The sequence below is a fragment of the Aptenodytes patagonicus genome, chromosome 3, assembly GCF_965638725.1.
Source record: "Aptenodytes patagonicus chromosome 3, bAptPat1.pri.cur, whole genome shotgun sequence".
Taxonomy (NCBI): Eukaryota; Metazoa; Chordata; class Aves; order Sphenisciformes; family Spheniscidae; genus Aptenodytes; species Aptenodytes patagonicus.
The window spans coordinates 117,663,822-117,685,608 of record NC_134951.1 but is presented as its reverse complement, the minus strand read 5'-3'; the positions used below and the strand labels follow the sequence as shown (position 1 = coordinate 117,685,608).

General features: G+C 49.0%; 1 protein-coding gene across 2 annotated transcripts in view; it reads right to left on the bottom strand.

The window, feature by feature from the left end:
- Positions 1–21,787, bottom strand: part of PPP2R5D (protein phosphatase 2 regulatory subunit B'delta) — a 31,170-nt gene that overhangs the window by 7,403 nt on the left and 1,980 nt on the right. For both annotated transcript variants that reach the window (XM_076334844.1, XM_076334845.1), the window contains exons 3-13: positions 15,687–15,894; positions 14,314–14,513; positions 13,823–13,933; positions 11,891–11,983; positions 11,240–11,370; positions 10,769–10,828; positions 9,959–10,067; positions 9,028–9,081; positions 6,079–6,249; positions 3,848–3,975; positions 1,757–1,858 (exon numbers count right to left, since the gene is read on the bottom strand). In XM_076334844.1, the coding sequence (XP_076190959.1) occupies positions 1,757–1,858; positions 3,848–3,975; positions 6,079–6,249; positions 9,028–9,081; positions 9,959–10,067; positions 10,769–10,828; positions 11,240–11,370; positions 11,891–11,983; positions 13,823–13,933; positions 14,314–14,513; positions 15,687–15,894 (1,367 nt within the window). The remainder of the gene's footprint in view (positions 1–1,756; positions 1,859–3,847; positions 3,976–6,078; positions 6,250–9,027; positions 9,082–9,958; positions 10,068–10,768; positions 10,829–11,239; positions 11,371–11,890; positions 11,984–13,822; positions 13,934–14,313; positions 14,514–15,686; positions 15,895–21,787) is intronic.

Genomic DNA, 21,787 nt, shown 5'->3' with positions numbered 1-21,787 from the left:
TAACACTACCACCATGACCACCACCACCACCCCCCAACCTGGCTCTTCACTGTACCTCTGCCCAAAGTTTCTACCTCCTTTCTACCTCCTTGTCCAGACAAGTTGCTATTCCCCCCCAGCCTGCTGTCCTACCCCATTCCCTTCTGCCACTGATTTCCCTTTCTAGTTGTTTCCCAGCCTGCCCCTACAGACTTTTCACAACATTCTCTCCCAGCTCCAGCATCCCTTCAGAGGGTAAACCTTTTCACACTTCTCAAGCCAGGAACAGCTGCTAATGACATGCCAGCAGAGTTGAGCCTTCTTGTTTTCGCCCAGAAAGGCCTCCTTCAGCTGGGTCCCTGTGGCAGGGAAATCCCGCTTAGCTGAGGAATTGTATCATGCTCACCATAGGTAAACTCATCTCGGATTCAGCTGCTAAAAGACACTTTTACATCCCGCCCACCAAGCTTTCAACTGACATTTTACCAAATTTGGTTATCTAGGACAGCAAAAGGTATATCCTTTATAAAAACCCAACACAAGGTTTTCTGAAGCTTAATTATGCAGAGAGGCACTAGAGGGAAAAAACCATCTTAACATGAGCAGAAAAGAGTGCAGCTCTGCCCATCCATTTCTTGGACAGCTCTGAGCTGCTTTTTGACCTTTTCCAGAACAATCCTCCATCAGCCACACACCAATGCTGAGAACAGTCACTCTCAGCAGGTCAGCATGGGTAGAAGCTAAACAGGTAGAAAAAGCTCCTGATGGAAACACCAGGTAGATCTCATAGTAAATGTGCTGTCACTGTGACTTAAAATATATGTGCAGACATTTGTGGGCTTCACAAATGCCCTAGAATGGGGAAAAAAAAAAACTTGCTTGCTCCCAATTTAGATGTTAACAAAACCTTAGTTTCTCCATATGCAGGTTACCCATCCCCAAGCTCTGATTCATATCTCAACTTTGTTATTTATTACTATTTCACAAAACAACTGAATGTATCCCAGAGCTCCCCACTGCCAGCAAGGGTTAGCCCTGCTTTCCCCACTGCCACCCCTGCGGCAGCCCTGGCTCATCCAGGAATGAGAAGCACTATTTTATGTCACTAAGTCAGCAGAAAACAGACACAGAAAAAAAAAAAGTTTCCTTCTAGCTTACTGAACTGACTCAGCTCACCAAGACAAGTCATACAAGCACCAAAACCAGCACAAGGAAGCAGAAAAAGTGGAGTTTTTTCCTCTTTACAGCATCATGGCACAAGTACTTGCTGAGCTCAGATTTTATGTCCACCATTTGCTCTTTGAAATTCCAGGTATTATTCCATCTTTATTATTGGAAAATTGAAAGCGTCCTGTGGCATGAAAGATGTATTATGCCCACTGCAGCAAAGCTCTTCAGAAAAGTCTTTCTAAAGCAGGATTCCACTGGTGTCACTACGACATATACAAACTGGTAAATATTTCCAAGGCAGAGCATAAGCGTCTCTACAAAGCTGAGTATCCTTTACATTGCAATTTATTTCCTCATGACCCAGCAAACTCTGTCACTCTTTTCCAAGCTACCGCTTCAGCAGAACTGAAAGGATTTTTATCAGGGCACACATTTTACCTCTTCTCATCCCTACACATAGTTATTGCTGAGGAATCCTACTTTTTGACAAAATGATTTGCACCACCTTTCCATTTCCCCTCCGCCTACTGGCATCTGCCATCTGTTACTGTACCCCAAGGAGACTCCAGGATGAGCTCAAGTTACTTGGCAAGAACCTCTTACTCACTTCTGCTTCTCTGCCTTGTATTGCTGCGTGCAGTCATCAAAAAGCTTTTGGTTCATCTCCATGAACAGCTTCAGTGCGTTGTAGATCAGCCCATGGATTGTCCTGCAAAGAAATGAGGAAAGAAGAACAAGTCATGGTGGTATCCTCCAGGTTCTCAGCCCTGAGTTAGCACCACTAGCACAGACAAGGGCTAACAGCAGCAGCAATCCATATACTACAGCAATGTGACAAAAGATTTTCACACAGTCCCAGCTCTCAGCATGGGAAAACCCCCTCCACAAACACAGCAGAGACTATCGCACAGGGAGAAAGAGACGGAGAAGAAAGAGAAGACCACTGGCACAGGTCTGCTCTACTGTGGTCAGACTAATGAGTGCAAAAATATGCATTCACACATTTAATTATTGTAGTTAGAAGCTGGAAAGGAAGGATGTTAGGGACCTGCTCAGGGCTGTTCTCAAGGGGGCTTTACCTAATCTAGCTTTAGTGCCTCCCACAGTTCACCTCGCATATACACAATGACTTTTTTGGGCTGCCCAGTCATGAGCTTTGTCACTGAGCTGCCCAAAACAGACATTCAGCAGCCCTGTAGAGATGGGAACCAGCACAAAGAATACCACAGAAGAAAGCCGACTTTGTGTCAGCAATTTATGGATAGGTTGCACTGTGTGTGAGCTCTCTCTGGGACAAGGACTCTCCTGGGGAATAAAAACAAGTATTGAAGCTGTCTCTGAAATACCTGACCCAGAGGCAAAAGATGAGAGACTCAGTAGATTGAGCTCTGTGCTTTGCCAGCTCTACAGATGGAATGAAGAAGAGAGCTACAGCCCCTACTGGACTTAGGCAGGCTGTCTGACAAAGTGTTGGAGTAGGCGAGCTATGGGAAGAAAGAGGAGAATCTGGTACTCAACCTGCCCTGAGAAGATGCGGCTAGTGCTAAAACAAAGACAAGGAGAAATAAGAGGAAAACACCTTCAGGACTTCTTCTGCCATACCACTGGGAAGGAGACAGGAAAAAAAGACAGAAACAGCAGAACCATGAATCTTGACTGGTACAAGAAGGAGACAGAACTGGTGAAGGGTTTCAGACAAGAACGTAAAGTCCTTTTCTGAACTCTGATCAGGAGGGGCGGTAACACTGAGTGAGAGCGTGTCTGTGCGCATCTGTCTGCACGCACACGTGCATATGTGCACACACATCATACACGTGTGTGCATGCATGTATGTGCCCGTCTGCACATGTGTGCGTATCTGGGTGTTTGTGTGCGTTCATGTCTGCGTGTCTGTGTCTACCCCAGTCTTTAGAGCACCCTTGACTGTTCCACCTCACAACCCTGTCTTTGCTACCACAGTATACTCCTAAGCTCTGGACTCACCCAGCCTCCCTAGAATTAATTATTTTGCTTTTTTCCACCCTCTAGAATAGGGGAAGATGACTTTTTTTTGTCTTCCTGTAGTTTTTGCTGGAAGATTTTAGGATCTCGACTGTAGACTGAGTATTTTTAGCTAATTCATTAAAAGGAAGTGAGTTTTACAACTTGAATTAACCAGGTAAGGAATCAATTGAAGAAGCAGTTGGAAGAAAGGAAGTTGATGGAGAACCATAAAACAGACTAGTATCAAGGAATCAGACACAGAGGGCGATAATTTGACATGGGACATCTGCCCGGTTAGTTCTGCTTTCTCTGTTCTTCCTGTACTCAAGGAGTCAGGCACTGCATTAGCCGAGGTCTCTGGTCATGGAGGGCATATGGGTGACCATTAGTTAACAAGCAGCCAGAAATTTGCTGGAAAACCTACTGCACACCTCCAAGAGACCGGCAGCGTTAGTGATATGCAGGTATCAAACTCCAGGTATACTCAAAGGCCCCAAGGCGGGTCATTGCAGGCGCCTGACCCATTGCAGAAGCAGGCCACTGTGGTCTGCTGCAGCACTTTTTCATGCTGATATTACTAACAACCCCTCTGGCTCAGCACCTGGTGTCACCGAGCACCATGCATCATTGCACTGTAGCAGCATGTCCCAAGATTGCCAGTAGGTCAAGCCATCCTGCATGCACAGCAAGTGCCAGGGCATGCAGAAAGACCTACTTGTTCCAGTGACTCTTGGAGTTCTTGTAGAGCGCTGGAAACATGATGGGGAGAATTTTGGCTGCGTTATCGCTGATCAGGCTCATGATATACTCGTTGTTCCAATAGTACAGCGCTCGCTCTGCCACCTGCAGTGGGAGAGAAAGCCACCCTTGGAGAGGATCCTTCCAGTAACACCTGTGGTGCACAGGGAAACTGTGCAGTGCTGAGACCAGAGCTTGTTACCACCCAGCTGAGGAGCAAATGTTTCCCCACAGCGTGGGCAGCAGGGCTGACCTTCACCAACTTCTACAAGGCCATTCATTCCTGCTGCCCAGCCTTCTTTCCCTTAGCCTCTGCCAGACACTTCTCAGTTTCCTGGGGAAAACCTCACATTCTTGACTAGGCGAGCCTACCATCGATATACTTGATGACTCCAACACCCTTTACACAACACTTGAGGACAGTCATGTCATCCACTCCAGGTCCCAGCTCAGACTAGCTCCAAGCCTCCTTTGTTTCCTCAGACTGTCCTCCGTAAAGCTCCATTCCCCCCATTCCTCCCTGGCCTTCCCCACAACAGAGTCTCTCTGGGCTTTGGAGCATGCTTCAGTCACCAGGCCCACAATTCATCCCCCTGATTTAGTAAGGGTGAAAATATGGAAAATCTTGGGGCAGCCATCCTGCTCTAACAAGACAAACAAGTCTAACAAGTTTCCATAGTGATAGATTCAACCACAGTTCTTCATATTTAACCCCAAATCTGAACAATGCAGATCACCAGGCTAATTTCTGCATTTAGTGCTAGCTTGAGAATGATTTAAAAACCTAGGAAGAGAGACATCCAGCCTCAGTTTTATATTTCAGATGATGGAGAACTCACTATATCCCCTTAACGTACTGTTCCACATGAGTAAACGAAGGGAAAGTCACCTGGTGTTCACTTACCTAGCTTTGGTTTCCAGCTATTAGATCCTGTTAAGCCTTTGTCTGCTAGATTAACACACAATCCACTCAGAGAAAACTCTCCCCCACCAAGGTGTTCAGACTTACCAAGAAGTCAATTCCTATTTTTGCTCTCAGACAAGCTGCAGACACAGAGACTGTTCAGCCTGACTGTATGGGATACCGTTGGGGTTAATTTTCTTAGGCTGTAAAGTGTTTGCACCTTCTCCAGGTTTTTCAGTCTTGTTTTTCAAAGAGTTGGCAGCAGATGAGGGCTGCTATCAAGCACAGGATGCCTCTCCTCCAGCCTTTACCCTACTTTGTTCAAGCTCTTTAGTTCCCTATGGTAGCTCCTTCCACACCCAAAGGTCATGTTAGTCCTTTGGTTCCCATCACCGCACCAGTAATCCATGACCAGCTGGTTTCCATCAGGCTCCCCCAGTCCCTTCCAGGAAACAGTGATCTTTTACATACACACGTGACCTAGACTGACCTCATTTTTGGCTTGTAAACACATGACTTTGTACCTTTCTGTAGCAAAACACAGACTGAAGCCAGTCTGCCTCACTGCGCAGTCACACTCACTCTGGGGGAGGGCTATGTCACTGTTTAACACCCCACCCATACCTGGGTCAGCCATGTGTTTCACCAGCAAGCTATCTTCTTCCTGGGCACTCTTCATGGCAACCTAAACCAGTGAGCCAAGAACATCTGCTAGGAGCTACTAGCAGGTCCTACCTCCCTGGACATTTTAAACCTAAGACTACCAGCCACAGAGATTGTTTTAGCCTGGTACTACAGCCAGCTTCCCTCAGGGGGAACAAGGAAGAAGCAGACTGTAGCACTTTTTCAGTATACGTCACTCTTTACCACCTACACCAGAATAATACGAAGTACCTTCTCTGCACACTGTCTCTTTGGCTGGCCTCCCTCCAAAACTGCAGCCAGCTTGGTTTTACTGCAACAGGGTGACACTGGATGGATCTCCTCTACGTTTGCTAGCCAAAACAGGAAGTGGCAGAGCACCTCTGCTCCAGCTCCAGCCTGCTGCAACACATGGTGCTGAACAGCACAGTGCAGCAGGAGGGGCTCCACCGATCCGCTTTGTTTTCTCTTTGGATGAGCTTGCTCTGTGGTTGTGGTGAGGGTTCTCACTGCCTCCCACCACATGTCACCCCAATACTCACCCTGGTCACACCTCCATGTGCCACTGATCCACAAACACAAGCCCAAAAGCTGTGGTGTCACCCTCACATGCCAAGTGGGTTACAAGCCAGTGCCCCACCCCTCCCTGAGCTGCAACCCACCTGGAAGTGTGGGCTGGAGACACACTTGGCCAACTGCCTGAACAAGGGCTCCATAACTTTCACAAACTCAGATGGCTCAATCACGTCCAGGATCTCCTCCAGCTCATTTAAAAACATCACCTCCTTGGGACTGTGAGTTTTCGGCCAGAACTTCAGCAAGCCCACAATCACCTGAGTGGGGAGGGTACAGAGACAGTGTTAGAGGTTGAAAGTTAACACCAGCTATGAAATAAATTTTTAAGGGTCTGGTCACAACAGCAGAGGGGACGAAGTAACAGAAGATACTTTCTAAGAAAGTCAGGGTGGATTGCCAGGGAAGAAAGAAGAGAAAAGCCCAAACTCTGCCAAGGTACACGCAAGACAGCAGCACTGCCCAGGCTGCTACGATTCTGTACTACAAGCACAAAGCTTAGAACCACTTTTTTCCCCAAACACAGCTTAACATGGAAGGCTCAAACCAGAGTGGGCAGTGGCTGCCAGATGGTGCAGAGCAACCATGGAAGATCAACTAATAAAATTGGAAATGCTATGGAGAAGATCACTGAGGAATCATTATTCAATACACCGCAGAGCTTGAACACTGGGGAGCACCCAATAAACAATGCAATGGATGGGTTTGGGACAAGGAAAAGGAAGTACAATTTCACACAAAAGTAATTGGATTACGGAGCTCATTCTTGCAAGACTTTGTGGAGACTCAAAGTCCAAACAGACTCCAGAAGGGAGTAGACAAGTTTATAGAGGTTACACCTAATGGTGATAATTAAATATGACAATGCACATGCAACTTCTGGCCGAGTAAACTATTGCTGTAAGCAATACTGGAAGAATATACTAGGGGAAGGGCTATATCCCACTTGATTTTATTTATTTTTAATATTGCTTCCTTCCCTACCCATCTGCTTCTAGACACGGTCAAAGGCAGGATCTAAGATCCTGCAGACCTTCACTCTGTTGGAGCCATTGGTACAGCATTTACAGAAATGCTAACTTTGTGGACACTAGATTCACATACAACTGGTGGTAGGAGTTGCTCTTTCAAACTGTGTACTTCAGCAACCTGATCCTGAAGCCAGCACTCGAGAGGAAGTTCACGGCAGTGGAGGGACAGTAGTGGGCAATGCAACAGCAAGATTAGAAACATCTGAGCATTGTTTCCACCAACACAAGGCTTGAGAAGCCAACAGTTTAGTATCCTCAGTGTTTGTCATTACTCAGGTCTGCCATTCAGGCAAAAGTTAGCTTCAGTGACTCAGACGTAATTTCTCCCACAGCTAAGGTGGTGCGAGGTGTGTCGAGTCTGTCTTTGCTATTACTGAGCACATCTGAGGTCTTGCTCACCTGGCAGTCATTCAGACTGCTGTTAATGCAAGAGCTACCATGTCAAGCCTTGCTGAGCAAGCTTCTGGGATGCCCACTCTGAGTGAGTATGGACCTAGTGAGTGATCTGGCCTCCTTCCAGCACTGGTGGCAACATCTCCTAGTGCATTCAGAGCCTTGCTGATGCACAAGCCCTGTAATTCTTCAAGACTTCAATAACCCCAGTCATCTCAGGAGTCTATTCAAAACCTTCACAAGCAGCATGCTTCAACAGGACACAATCTGTGGCCATACAGCCTTGGTATGTCTGATTGAGACCCAACACAACATCCACTGAAGGTAATGAAATTGGGTCATCCCACTGCTTTCCACAAGCACCAAACCAGACCTGGGTCTCTAATCCAGGGGCCACTAACCCATTACCCAGGAAGCATTGACGAGCTATGGAGCTTTACTATTTGAATAAGCTGCAAAATGAATCTTGGAAATATTGACAGATTTCTATTTCTTTCTTCTCCCTCACCCTACAGTAAGTGCTTTGGCAGGAGGCTGTTGGGCTGGATATCAGCCACAGGAAGTACTCAGCATGATCAGGAAGCTACTTTACGCAGTTTGTTTCGGAGCAGGCTTTTGGGAACACAGGAAATGGAGGACCCACATTTCAAGGAAAAGCTGGGAGGTCTGTTTCAGCACTGCTGGTGTCAGAGCTGAGGAGCCAGAAAGCTGGTAACAGCTGACCAGCTTCCACCGAGCACAGTCAGGCTCACCACGAATGCACACATTTCAGCCAGAGAACAGAACGACCTCAGCTAGCATTACTCATTAAAATGCTCACACTTTCTGGTGCTCCCTGCTACAGTGACACAAGCACACATTCTTTGGCCATCTGCTGTTTTGAGGCTGTGAAGCTTAGCTCTGTAGAAGACATTTCCTGGCCTGCAGTGGGTGGAGAAACACTTGTCTCCTGCTTGCGCCCTCTGCCAAGCCGGCATATAGCCTGGTTAACACTGCAGGTCTGTGCAGCCAGTAACTGGAATATGTGAGATCCTCATCTACACTGCTCACACATTTTAGAACCTGCTGTTTCCCAGCACTACATCCTGAAGGCAAATGTGTCTACAATGTGACTTAACACTACGGAGGTAGGAAACTGATGCTAGAGCAGGAAGGAACAGTGGCTTGCCTAAGTAGACCTTTGTGTCCCAGGTTCCTAACCTCATCCCCATGGTTTTTCAGCCAACTCCAGCAGTCTGGAGTGAACCCTTACTATTTCAGGGCCCCCACGAGCTCATGCTGGTTCCATCAGATATCAGATGGCCACGTGTTTTGTGTCTGCCGCATCTGTCAATAGCTAAAAGCTCTGCCCTGAAAGGACACCTTTGTATAGTGTTCCTTCTGCTACACCAAGATCCGAAGCACAAAGGAAGACTATAGCCCACCTTCCTGAATCTTTCAGGAGAGAATGCTAAAGGCTTGCACATGACTAGCACAGGGTACCAGGCCAAACCCAGTAAACAATCCAGTTGACTCCCAGACTCTTTAGCCTTTTTTCACCCTTGCCGTACTCTAAGGAAGCCGTGAAGTTTTTGGGACTTGACTGACACACAGAGGTTAAACAAGGTTACTCACTGGCTCTGTCAAGCTGCTGTCTTTCTCCAAGAACTGTACAACACAGTACGCCAACTGTAGGAAAGAAAACATGGCAAGATTAGAGCTTCCTCAAGCATACCTGAGGTTAGAGTGCCACCACCACATCACCCTAGGCTGGAAGTCACATTATGCCCTCCACAGTGTGTGTGATGAGCAGACAGTTGCAGCTCCAAACAAATCCAGTTGTTCTGATGGCAAGTGAAGGCTCTAAGACCAAGCAGGCAGGGCCTGAGCTCAGGAAATTTGTGCAGCATAAAGGATAAAACTTGAGCCATCTAGAGTAGTCCACAGCTAATACATTCAAATGCAAACACAGCTGCACATACGGGAAGGAACAAACCTGACTACCACAAAGCCCTGCCCCATAAAAACAAGGCCGGAGAACAGACATCACTGCTCAGTACCCATACTTTTTCACTTCCTAGCCTGGGTCCTGATCTTCTCTACTCTTCCATTATGTATTCTAAATTGCAAGAAATTAATCTCTATACCAGCCTAGCAACCCAGCACACTGATTTCTCCACATATCGCAGCAGTGACTAACAGCTGACACACCACACGCACAGGCTGATGACTGCAGCTCGGAATTTTACCTCTCAGCAGGGCCTCAATATTTCACAAACTTCCAGCACAGAAAGGCAAAGCAGGCCACAGCATTAAGTCAGCAGGAAATGGCAGGATACCCTCCTATTAGCCAGTGGCAAAAAGCACACATGTATACATACAGGCCCAGGCACCGCAACGCTGGGACGAACCACCACAGTAAGGGACTAGTGCAGAGCCCAAAACATCTCACAGCAGGAACTTTGTACAACACAGTGATCCAGCCCGGTGAATAGCTATAAGCAAGCCTGAACAACGGCTTTTGCAAGAATCACATTCTGCCCTGGGAACTTGAAGCACTTCTCACCTGCGGGTGGTAGACACTGAGAGACTTGACCTTGTGCAGTGGTAACAAGACTCTGATGAGGAACATCTTGTGCTCTTCCTTCAGAGGCAAAGCAAACCCGTTGATTATGCTGAGAAGAAACAAGAGTCTCGTTAACATCTTTACCCAGCAGAAACACAGTATCTCTCACCTCAAAAGAATCAGTGGCTTGCCCTAGCTCTCATTAGTCACTTGAGAAAGCACCCACCAGAAGAAGTGTGGTCACTGGGGCCCAACCTGCATACCATGCTCAGCGAGAGTGTTCCCTCAGCAGGCACGGCAGGGAAATGCCCCTGATGGGGCCTGGGCTCTGCCAGGCCTGTCCTGTGCCAGGCTGAGCCCACACACACTTAAGCAGAACCTCTGGGGAAGGCCAGCACAGAGGCAGCCCAGTCCTCGAGGCTTGTACTTTACAGAACAGGAGGATGGCGGCATAAGAGAGGGCTGCAAACAGAAAGGCAGTTGAAACCATGGAGAAGGCTGCTCACTGCTAAGGCTTCTCAGGGCTGTGAGGAACTCTTCTCTTTTACTGCCTGCTGAGGCAAGACAGCAAGTGTGACTGGACTCAAACTCAAAAGAACAGGAGACAAATCTGGGGAGGAGAAGGCTACCACTGCATTTATCGGCAGGCTGGAGAGTACTTTCACTGTGTGCTTCATCAGACTGAGATCCTCTGGAAGAGGTGGCTCCTGCAAGAAGTGCTGAAGGAAGGCACTGCCAGCTCATGCAGCACGCTGAGCTGGGAGGTCTCGCTCACTATGGGCCCTGTGGGACTTCCAAAAGTGCCCTCACCTTCCCAGAATCTCCAGCAGCTCTGCAATCCCATTGTGGTGCTCTGTTTCATAGATGAACCTAAAGAGAACAGAAGAATGAGAGGTCATTGCCAAACGCTGGATACAGTTTGATAAGCAAAAGGAAGGAAAACACTGGAGATGGGGAGTTTCCTAGCAAATAACAGAACTCCAAGATGACAGGGCAAGGTGTGAGAAATAGAAGCAAATAAATTCATGGCCCCCAGATCAGCTAAAGCTCACACGCCCCAACGTTTGCTATGTGCGCTGAAGAGAGCGCTATCACAACCTCACTGCTCTTAAGCACAGGTATAGCACAGGTAGGTTATCCCTACTAAAGTAGTGTGACATAACTGAGTTACTTAGCTAATCACAGTCTGGATCAGAGAGAATCACAGCCTAGTGCCCCAAATTTATCTCATTGGATTGTCCCACTCACTCACTAGGCCAATGGCACTAAGAAACATCTCACCTGTAAAATATATTGTTGATCTGCCGCCTCACATATGCTCGCAGACCCAGGAACTTCCCGTAGATCCTGTGCAGAATAGTCTTTAGGAAGTCTCGTTCTCTGGGGTCTTCACTGTCAAAGAGATCCAGCAGCTGTGGGGAGAGAAATTCAGTCAGTGTCTGCATACTGCCCATCTGGACAAAGCTACCAGCAACACTGGGCACGGCTACTGCTTGGCAAAAGGGGCTCTTTCAGTTGAGTGATGCCTTCAGCACCCTGAGTGCAGTGGTTGCTTCCCTGAAACATGCAGCCTCCTAGTCACACGCTGGAACTATCAACACTTCTTTCTTTCTTTCTTTCGTCTTCAGAAGCACAGTGATGGCTTGCACACTCTACAAAGCTGCATGTCCCCGGATTTCCCCTGCAAGGCCCCCAGTGCCCCTCTCCACCTGTACAATGAGTGATGAGTTCCAGGGACTACAGCTCACACACACTCTTGCCCTGCACAGAAAATTCTGGCTACTCATTCAAGACTAAACAGAGGAAAAAAGAAACCCCACATCATCAAGCACCTGCCGACAAAGCTGGACTGTTTGCACAACACCTTGACCAAAATCTGCTGCATGTCCTTCGGAAAGGTGGTGCACAGTGGCAGGGGCAACAATTACTTACAGATAGTACAAACTTCTGGTCAATGTATTTCTTGGCTACGTTTGGTTGAAAGTCAGGCGATTCCAGGAACCGGAGGAAGAACTCATACACCAGCTATGGGGGGAGAAGAGGAGATCACTTAGAAATCCCCCCCATCCTCTCACCAGAGTTTACTTCAGATTTTAAATGTTTTCCTTCTCCTTAAGGATTTGGGGAAATGCTGGGAAGCCTGAACAGGAGCACAGAAAACACAGGAACCTGTGTTTCCCCACCCAGTGGGATCAACTGAGCTGCCCTTGCTCTGATGGGCAGGGGGCTGGTGGCACATAACTGCCCAAGTCTGCATGAGATCTCATCACCTCAGGTCCTGCCAAAGACAACAGACAACTCAGATGAAGACACTAGGCCTGGGAAGCTCTTCTCCCACATTAAGCCCACGTCTCTATAGAGAACAGAAACCTTCAGAGGAGATGGCAAAGGCTCAGGCTTCATTGGAAGCCTTTGAGACACACCAAGGAAGAACAGAAAAGCAGAGAAATGAAACGGACCCCAGGAAAACATGCTATGTCCTCTGCCTTCTGGGGACTGACTCCAAATTGGCTTGGCCCTGCTAAGCCATGCGAACTGCATGCTGTGTCCCACTTGGACAACAAAGGACAGCTTGCTTTAAGAAGGCTGTCAGTGCTGAAACAGCAACTTCTGGTCCTGCTGTCCTCCTAAGGGATGAGTCCATTCCAGGGCTGACCCTGCCTAGTGCTTCTGAGGGGCCACTACGCCAAACAAGAGCACTGTATCCCAAAGGTCTGACTATGGAGTTGAAGGAGCTATGGGGTCACCCATCCACAGGATGCCTTGGCCCAGCTGCCAAGGACAACAGCACAGAAAAAACTCAGGTGATGACCAGAAAACTCAGCACACACTTGCCACAAATCCATGCTGGCTGCTGCTGACTTAACCCTGAGAAACAAATGCTTCCTAGCATTCATAGCACTCTGGTGCTGAGGACACGCCATTTCTATCGATGCTCATATCCCTATGTCAACTGCAGCAGTGAGAAGTGATTAACCACTGCTGCAGAATGCACCTTATTTCCTCTGTATTTTCTGCTTCATTCTGCAGTGCCTGGCTCTTGTTCTGCCTTTGTCAGCTTGACAACACATCCCTGTGCAAGTGCCTAGGGAGACCCCCATAGGCTTACCTCCTGACTTCTACTGCTGAGCTCTGCTAAACCATGCTCACTGCTGCTTTCATAACCCTTTTCACCTAGTTTGTCTTAAAGTCTACTTCCCAGGACACGCAGCCTAATGAAAAGATCCTTGGCTCCCTTCCCCTCTTCCTCCCCTCCAGTTCACTATCTTTTCTGGTCAAATGTTTGCTCCCAGTTAACGCAACTGAATTACATCCAGCATACAGGAGACACCTTAGCAGGTGCCAGCACAGGCTTTGCTTTGGCATGAAGGTCCTCTTCCTCCATGTGCCTCCCAGGGAGCTGGGCAAGGAGAGGAGCACTGAAGCAGACAGGGGTGATGTCTCCAATGCTGCTGAAGCCCAGAGCATGAGGGCTCTTGAGTCTTTGGGAGGGACATTAACACTGCTGGGAATTGCTTCTTACATAGGCAATATGGCACAACTCCCTCGCTCCCAGTAAAGTGTTCACTCCCAGCCTACCTCAGGGCCACATGGGACTACAGCCATCTGCAGGTGAATGTTGCACACAGCCATCAGCCTGTTTCCAGGACACCCCTGCTGCCTGCATTGCCTGTAAGCCACCTCTGACCCATGGGTGGCAGGCCTGGTCTCTCCCCGTCCCCACACCAGCAACCCTCGCAGGCTGGGGAAGCAGCCAGCGGCAGGGCTGGCAGGCTCCAGCACTGCAAGGACTCTCAACTTCCTGGAGATAAATTCACCAGATCTATATGGGTCTATATGGTTTTATATAGATCTCCTCCTCACCTGAAGGTGCGGCCAGGCAGCCTCTAATGTAGGCTCATCTTCCTCAGGGTCAAACTCTGCGCCTGTGGGATTGGATGATGGCGGAAGTGTCCGGAAGAGGTTCACTGAAAACTGAGGTGAGTGAAAAGGTGCATGAATGACATCCCTGAACCTCATGATGGTCCTCCCCGTAGCAAATCCTTCACTGCAGAGCAACACATTGTGATTTGCCATAGCTGTGCCCACAAACAGATCCCTCCCTAGAGGCTGTAGGGTCTGCATATGAACTCCACAAGCGCAGTCTGTGCCAGAGACAAAAGCTTCCACCTCTCCCTACACCAGGCACTGTCACGCCCCCCTTCTTCTCTTTCTGGGGGTGGGCAGGTAATAAGGAATGAGTAGGACTGGGGTCACACTCTTGTCTGACAAATCCCTATCCCCTCCTCCCCCCCGTGCTTCTGAACAGTCCCTATTTCTTTGGCACACAAGCATGTACTGGCCCCATGCCCTACCATGATAACAGCTTCAGGATAGATGGCTTCAGTGACAACGTCACGGTTGTGTGTGATGTATTCCACCATCTCGTTGAGACCTGCTCGCTTCACCTCTTTGAACTTCAGGTCACTGAGGGGGTCAGAGATGAAGTCAAAAAGCACGCAGCACTGCCGCAGCTTCTGGATGAAAAGCTCTTCTCGTTCATGTGGAGGAGCATCTGTCAGAGAAAGCAGGGACATCTGTCCTTGGAGACAGGCAGAACATCCTCCTGGTTTTCCCAGGTATCAGCGTGGTTTGCTCCCTGTCCTGCATTCCCCCTCCCCCATCACAGTCCCCCTTGAGCTGGTGGGAGAAGAGGGAGAGGCAGTGTTATCCCTGCTATGGAGATGGGACAGCGGAGGCAGAGGGATTGCAAGGCCTCTGGAGTAACTATCCCATAAGGCGATTTCAAGCACGGTAATGGTTTCTGAACTGATAAGCATTGATCCCTTCCCAGTACAAGGTACATTGGAAAAGGAACTCACTTAACTAGCTCCCATCACAGACCAGTGACACCCACGCCCTACACCCCACAGTCACAAAGGGAGATGGGTAGAGCACGCTGTAGGCTAACCCTCCTCCCAGAGAGCAGCCCAGAAGAGAGGGGCCAAGGTGGCAGAGACCCTATATTAAAGCATTCTCTTTTTGATATGTTGCCACTGTAAACTATGCATTGCTAAGGCCAATCAGGCAAACTCACCTCTTGCTTGCAGAACGACTGCTGAGCTGCAAGGCAGTCGCCCTTCCTAAAAGGTCTGCCTGTTTCTGTGAGCAATGTCAGCAACAGGTCTGGCTGAGTGACTGCTGAAAATGCTTTCTCCTTGTCTGCACTTAAGTCATGTTTAATTGCACCATTATGTAGACTAACTGCTAATGCTGGGTAATTGCCCTAATGTGGACAAGTTCAATAGCACTACCATAATTTGCAATGCAAACACAAGGAGGAGGAGGAGGAGGAGGAGGCCTGGACCTCTCCCAGGAACTGGTGGCTGTAGGAACCAAAGGCAGTCTGCACCAAGGTCTCTGCACTTCACCACCTTCCTGCACAACCTGCTGAAGAATCTGAAGCAATACTAAGTACATATAAGCAGGAGGGTTTAAATCAATTCAAATGGGAAGCTAAGTACTGAAGTTTGCATTGAGTATCCTCCTTTTCTTTTAGGCTATCCATCAATTCTCAACCTGCTGCCAAGCCAAGCACCTTTCCCAGAGCCATCCCTGCTGCACTGCTGGCAGAATGTTAGCAGGACACTGCCAGCGTTGCTTTGGGAAGAGCCCTTACACCACCGCACTCTGCCTGGAGAAGGCGCAGCTTGTCATGCCAGTCACCCCCACCCCACAGCTTCTTTACCTTTAAGGGCTGGGAGCTTTTGCAGTTCCCGGTTTTTGCTCAGATTGAAGCGAGAAGAGCTGTGCCGGCGCTCCTTCTTCACAATCTGGGGTCCCCCCGAGTACTTAATCTTATTCAGCTGGGTTGGTGGGGGAGCACTGTTACTGGGCCGCTTATTTGAAGTTTGCTGCTGCTGCTGCTGCTGTGGCTGCTGCTGAGGCTGCTGGGCCTGATGAGGGAGAATAGAGTAAAACAACTCATAAGCTTTTACCTACAAGCCTCACAAGCAATCAGATACCATCAGCATCTTCTTGGACTGAAGAAACTGGGCACGTTTTCCACTGTCGCACTTGCAATTCAGTGCATCTCACCCACTCCTGCAGGGCTCTAGACCCATTGGTTGCATTTGCAGCATTACCAGCAAAGTGAACATCAGTTTTACTCATATCTGCGAGGTACCACAAAGACACCAGAGCCTCTCGGCATACCAGGTGCTAGGGATATGGAAAGCAAAGCCACGTCTTGCAACAAATTACACGAGTTTGTTGACACAAAAAAGTAGAAATAAGAACTTTCCACGGCCCAAACAGAAATCTCAGTGTGCCGCTGCCTCCTATTACAGCACTCTGTACAACATACAGCAAACAAGTTTTGAAAACTAGCAAGTTGCTTCCTTATCCTTGTGCAGGGAACCACCTGGGAAAAAGCAAAGCAGCGCGTAGTACAGAGCAGACATGATGGCCTTGGAAAGGCAATAGTGAAGACCACTAAAATCATTGCTGCATCCATAGACCAGGAGCTGCTAGTCTACGAACCGCACAGGCCGTACCCAAACCTTAGGTCCCAGGCTGTGGGCGTTCCCAACCCATCCTGGCTGCTCCCTCCATCTCCGCCTTGTCTCAGCCTCACTGCTGTCTGGACTTCTGTCGATTTGCTTTTTCCACATCACCCCTTTTAGCCACACAAACTCTTTGCCGGCACTCTCCTCCAGCAGACATCCTGTCCACTACATGCTTGTTAAACAGCACTTACAGAGGCACTTTCTTATTTTTAGCAGGTGACCAGAAATTCAAGCCAGTGTTTGCTCAGCTCAGCTCCGGTCTGACATTGCTGAAGCTCTGCTGGTTCAAGTCCCACTCAGGCCATAATGGCTCAATAACTGACCCTTTAACACCACACTGACCCAACTCATGGAAAACTTAATATGGAAGAGGGCAACATCTTGCCAGCAAGCCTATAGCAGAGGGCTCAGCTGGAGACAGCACTCAGCCTACTCTGGCTCTGCTGCGTGAGCCCAGCAACGCTCCCTTCCTCAGCTCTGCCACCTCCCTTCCCACTGGCACATGAAGCCAAGGAGCTGCAGGGTGAACCTGTTTAGGACACAACAGGGACAGCGCAATAGATGGGGAGCAGAGGTGGATGAAATCCTTGGATGGCACCCCGTCCTTCCCCTATAAACTCCCAGCTGCCACATACAGCATAACAGTATAAACGCACACCTCCCCGGAACACCGACCAGCAGGATTTTGAGGGAAAGCACCAGCAGTGCAGCAGCTCATCAGAGCTCTCCTCCAAATGAGAGATGGCCAGTCTCCTCCTGTGAGGAGCAGCTGAGCTGCAGCTTACCCCGCGCAGTCCTTACCCTGAACTGTCCTGATGGTTTCCAAAGAGGTGCAGCACAGCACCACAATGCAAGAGCAAGAGTTACTGCACCCGCAGCACAGGGGGAGGCAGCAAGGTAGGAATAGGGAAAGCTGCCTACAAGGAGACACTGCTCTACAGATTAGGATCTGTAGAGCAAGTGCAAAGACTCCCTGTGAAAAACAGCGCCCAACACGAAACACCAATTGTTTTGTCAAGCCATTACTTTGAACCAGAAATCAGAAATAATTCTGGTCTGGCTCTGCTTGAAGGAAATCTTAAGTGGTTCTGTTTCAAGCTCAGCTCCAAGCCAAGGTGGGGGGAGACAACAAGATTTGAACTCTCTTGTTTAGATTTGATGATTCCTTTAATGGAGCAGCATTGTCCCACGATGAGAGGAGGGAGCAAGATGAGCTTGTGATGCAAACAGCTGTGTCTGCCAAACCACAGGCCCAGACTACAAACTGGAGGCAACTTATCCTGAACAGTGGTCTCTCCTCAGTTAAGTCAGGCTGAATCCTTGCTAGCAACCTTCCAAGAGTGAGAAGTTCATTCCTCACCCTGAATATTTGGGTATTAGGGCAGCATGAGCCACTCAGATGTTGTCCAGATGCTTTTGGTAAGGCTAGTCCTCTATTCTGCATCACTTTCCTTCCACAGGGAAGAAGGGCAAAATCTGAATGCTGAGCCACCGCGGAGAGAAGTTGGTACAAAGGAAAACAAAAGATGCATCAGCGGCCTCACAGGTAACACTGGGGAAAGGAGGACACATGGGTCCTCCTAGCTGACTGCCTGTGCACTCCCCACCCACCCACCCAGAAATGCCACAGGCAAATGTTCTGAGCATGGTGTGTGTACCCCATGCTAACAGGCTGCGTCCACACTGCCTTCATCAGGGGTCTGGAAAAGTCCTTGCCACCAGCTTCTACAGTCTTCAACAGATAGCATGAAGAGAGACAAAAGACAGCTTCACGTTTAGCTGCTAGTTATTTAAGAAACAGACATACACATGCAAAAATCACACAACCGAGCTTGCTGGAGAAAATCCGATGATGGGGGAGGTCAGATATGCTCTTACGCTGCAGTGCTCAGAGGGTTTTAGGATGGATTGATTCTATATGGACTTTCTGGCATCAACCTGAATACTTGCTTTCAGAAGGTGCTTCCTGTGGTAGGCCTGCTGTCCTTCTGCCTTCAACACCTCCTACCTTGGCCACATGAATCGGAAGAGGCTTGTTTTAAGTTTCCTAACACTTTCTTCCCTGACGTTTCCATCCCTGAAAACACAGCAGACTGCTAAAACTGAAAGCTTTTCTCTTAATGCACAGGTATCAACCTCACAGACTGCTTCCCCGACATCAACACCAGGTGACCACTACATGGCTGCAGGCACACATCTACCTGATCAGGCTCAGCCCCTTACTGACAGGCAGGGCTCATATCGCCAAGCCGGCTGCTTGGGAGACACTATTTGCCAGCGGCTGCTACGCTGCACGTGCTGAAGTGACCGGAGAACAGCACAAAGCTGTTCGCCCGAGCGCGGTGTGGCAGCCCCACCTTTCCCACTGTGGTGGAGCGGCTACTTGTGCCAACAGGACGGGCCAGCCCCAATTGCAACCGTGTTCGAACCCCCCCCAAGCACAGGCTCCCTGGCTTCATTGCACTTTCTCCCCACTGTCTCCCACCACCTCTCCTCCTTGCTAGGAACTCGCCTGCACAAGTCAATGAGCCCCAGGCCCTGGGCTTGCTCTGTGCCATTTCTCTTCACCCCAGGCTCCCAGGGACAGAGACTCTCTTCTCCCAGCCACCCTGAGCTGTGCCAGCTTCTCCTCTGCTCTCCTACCCATGCATGACCTCACCTCTGCAGGCACTCCTACCGCGGCTGGGTGCATTGCCACTCAGAAAGGCCTTCTGCCTCACTGGTCCCTTGAGCATCCCCCGCTTGCTAAGCTTCTCAGCCCAGATCTGCTCTCAGCTCCTCCTCCTCAGATGACTCTTCCCTTCCCATCCCTCAAGTCAGTACCTGCTCTCTTTGTCTGCTGTTACACAGCTTCCCTATTAAAATCAAGCTCTCTGCCTCAGAAGTAACATCAACACACTGTAACGCCTGTCTCTGAATAATGAACTCCAGGTACTGCAGTAACAAGCCCCATGGAGATATCTGCAAAACACGTAATACAGCAGCTCAGTGAAAAGGAGCACCCTCTCCCAGAGCTGCAAATCTCATCAGCAAGGCTCCAAGCTGCCCTTAAGGCTGCAGAGCAACTCCTCTCTCCTCTTTACTGCTGCTGCTAATCCCTGCTCCCACTTCCAGGTCATTAACTCTCTTCCCCACCCAGCTGCCTCTCCCAGTCTTTCTGGCCAGGAGGAGTAACTCTTTCTCATCCTCTCATTCAACGCTGCCTTGGTCTCTGACATTGTTTCTTTTTTCTCCTCAAATAGCCATGCAGAAATTCTCTCCATTCATATCTTCATCATGTTCCAGAGGGAACGAACTAAACAAACCTTTTAAACTCCCTGCTCTCGTGTTTTCCTCCACTGCTCCTGTCTCTTCCTGAGCAAACTGCCCCCACAAAGCCAGGGGCTGGCCAAGCTCTGCTGGCTCTTCACCTCAGATAGCTTCACCCTAAGATGGGCACCTAAAAGAGCACTGCCCTACCCCTGTACTTACGAGGGAACTCAAACACTTGCCTTTCCTTGTGGGGATGCATCTGCTTTTGAACATATCTGCCCTTCCAGATCAGCTCCACTAAAAGCTCCTTCGCTGCAGAGAACAAAGCACTATGCTTAAGGGTTTCTGGACTGACTCCTACCCTCTTCATCTCCCTCCACAGAGATCCCTATAGGAGGTCCTCATCCGCTGCACTTGCTCAGATCTGTGAAACCAGAGCCGCTCTTCAACAAGCTTTACTCATTCCACCAGCCAGACAACTTGCCTGCAAAACAAGTCACAACTTTCTGGCACCAGGAAAAATTAGGGCTGAGTCCTCCCCTGCTCCTTGGAGCGTGATGTGAGAGAGGAAAGCGCATGCTGGAAGAGGGCTGCCCAAATGCTGCTCTCCTGCTGCAAGCCCATTAAGCATTTATTGAGATATGAAGAAAAAAGAAAATTCTCTTTGGTGCACACAACTTTCACCCTAGAAAAGGCAACCAACCATAACTCCATGGAGGAATTTACAGGGCACAAAACTCCCGCAATGGCAGCAGAGGCATCCAGGCTAGGCTCAGCCCATCAACCCCACCAGGCAATACCACTCCTGGTGTTTCACGAGTCAAACCACCTCCTGCTTCTGACATGAGGAAGGAGTCTCACTCCCACACACGTTACCTCATTCCTCATGGTCCCCCAATGTGAAAGTCAAAATACCTTTCTGTGCTTCCTGAAGAGCAGGAAAATCGCATTCAGACTGGTATACATTTCTTCTTATCAAGCAAAGAGGTCTCTTCCATTCTGCAGCAGAGCAGTCCAGAGACAGGAAAGCACCAAGAGAGAACAAACTTCACTGCAAACTCAACAGGGAAAGGGAGAAGAGACCTGTGGCAGTGCACTCTGCAGAGGTGCCTCCTTTCTGCTCTGCTCTCTGTTCCTATGATCAAAGGAGACCCAGCCTTCCATCTTAAAGAAGGGCTGGATTTTGTTTGGAGTATGAGGAAGTGGCTGGGTATGTTTTGTGGGAGGGACGGTTAGACGCATCACTTCTAAGTTTCTTCTGCACCCAGGCACAACCAGACACTACGTGCCGTTTCAGGTCACAGAAGGAAGCTCATAGCCTGCACTATTCTTCCTTTCTTACTGCACCACTTGTAACCAGGAGAGCAGCGCCACAGCCCACCGCTGATCTGGATGGGGACATCAGAGTGCTCTGCTTTGATGGCTATCCATCACCCTTGCATTGCAAGACCCAGGCTTTCCTTCCTCTTCCCAGAGCTGTGAACTCAGCAGACAAAGAGTGCCAAATAAATAAAAGGTAAGCCTGACCCCATGATGCCAAGGCAGGAGTTCTCTCACTTCCTCGGAGTCGGCAGACAGCTCTCCCAGCAAGCTGTTTTCAGCGGTATACACAAAATAAAATGGGCAGAGGCCAAGACCAGGATGGGATATAAAAAGAGGATCTACAAAACTGCTACCTGCTGCAAGGCAAACAAACTCAGCTTCTGATTCCTTGCTGGCCACACAGCAGCTTAGGCATGAGCACGGCTTGGACCCTGAAACCGAGTGGCTAGTAGTAGGGATATTTTCTGAGGCTCTGCAACACAGATCTATGCTTTGAAGGAGAGTCTACAATAACCTTATTTTGACTACGACCATCCCACTGAACTACAGATTTCTTCCTAGTCTTCATTAGCCTTACATGTCTCCTATCCTCAATCCTCCAAATTACAAGTGCAATGTGTTCCAGACAAGACTCGAGCACACAGACTTCTACGGACATAGAAGTGGCACAGCTTGTTTGCCAAATTGCAGTATTAAGAAAAATAAA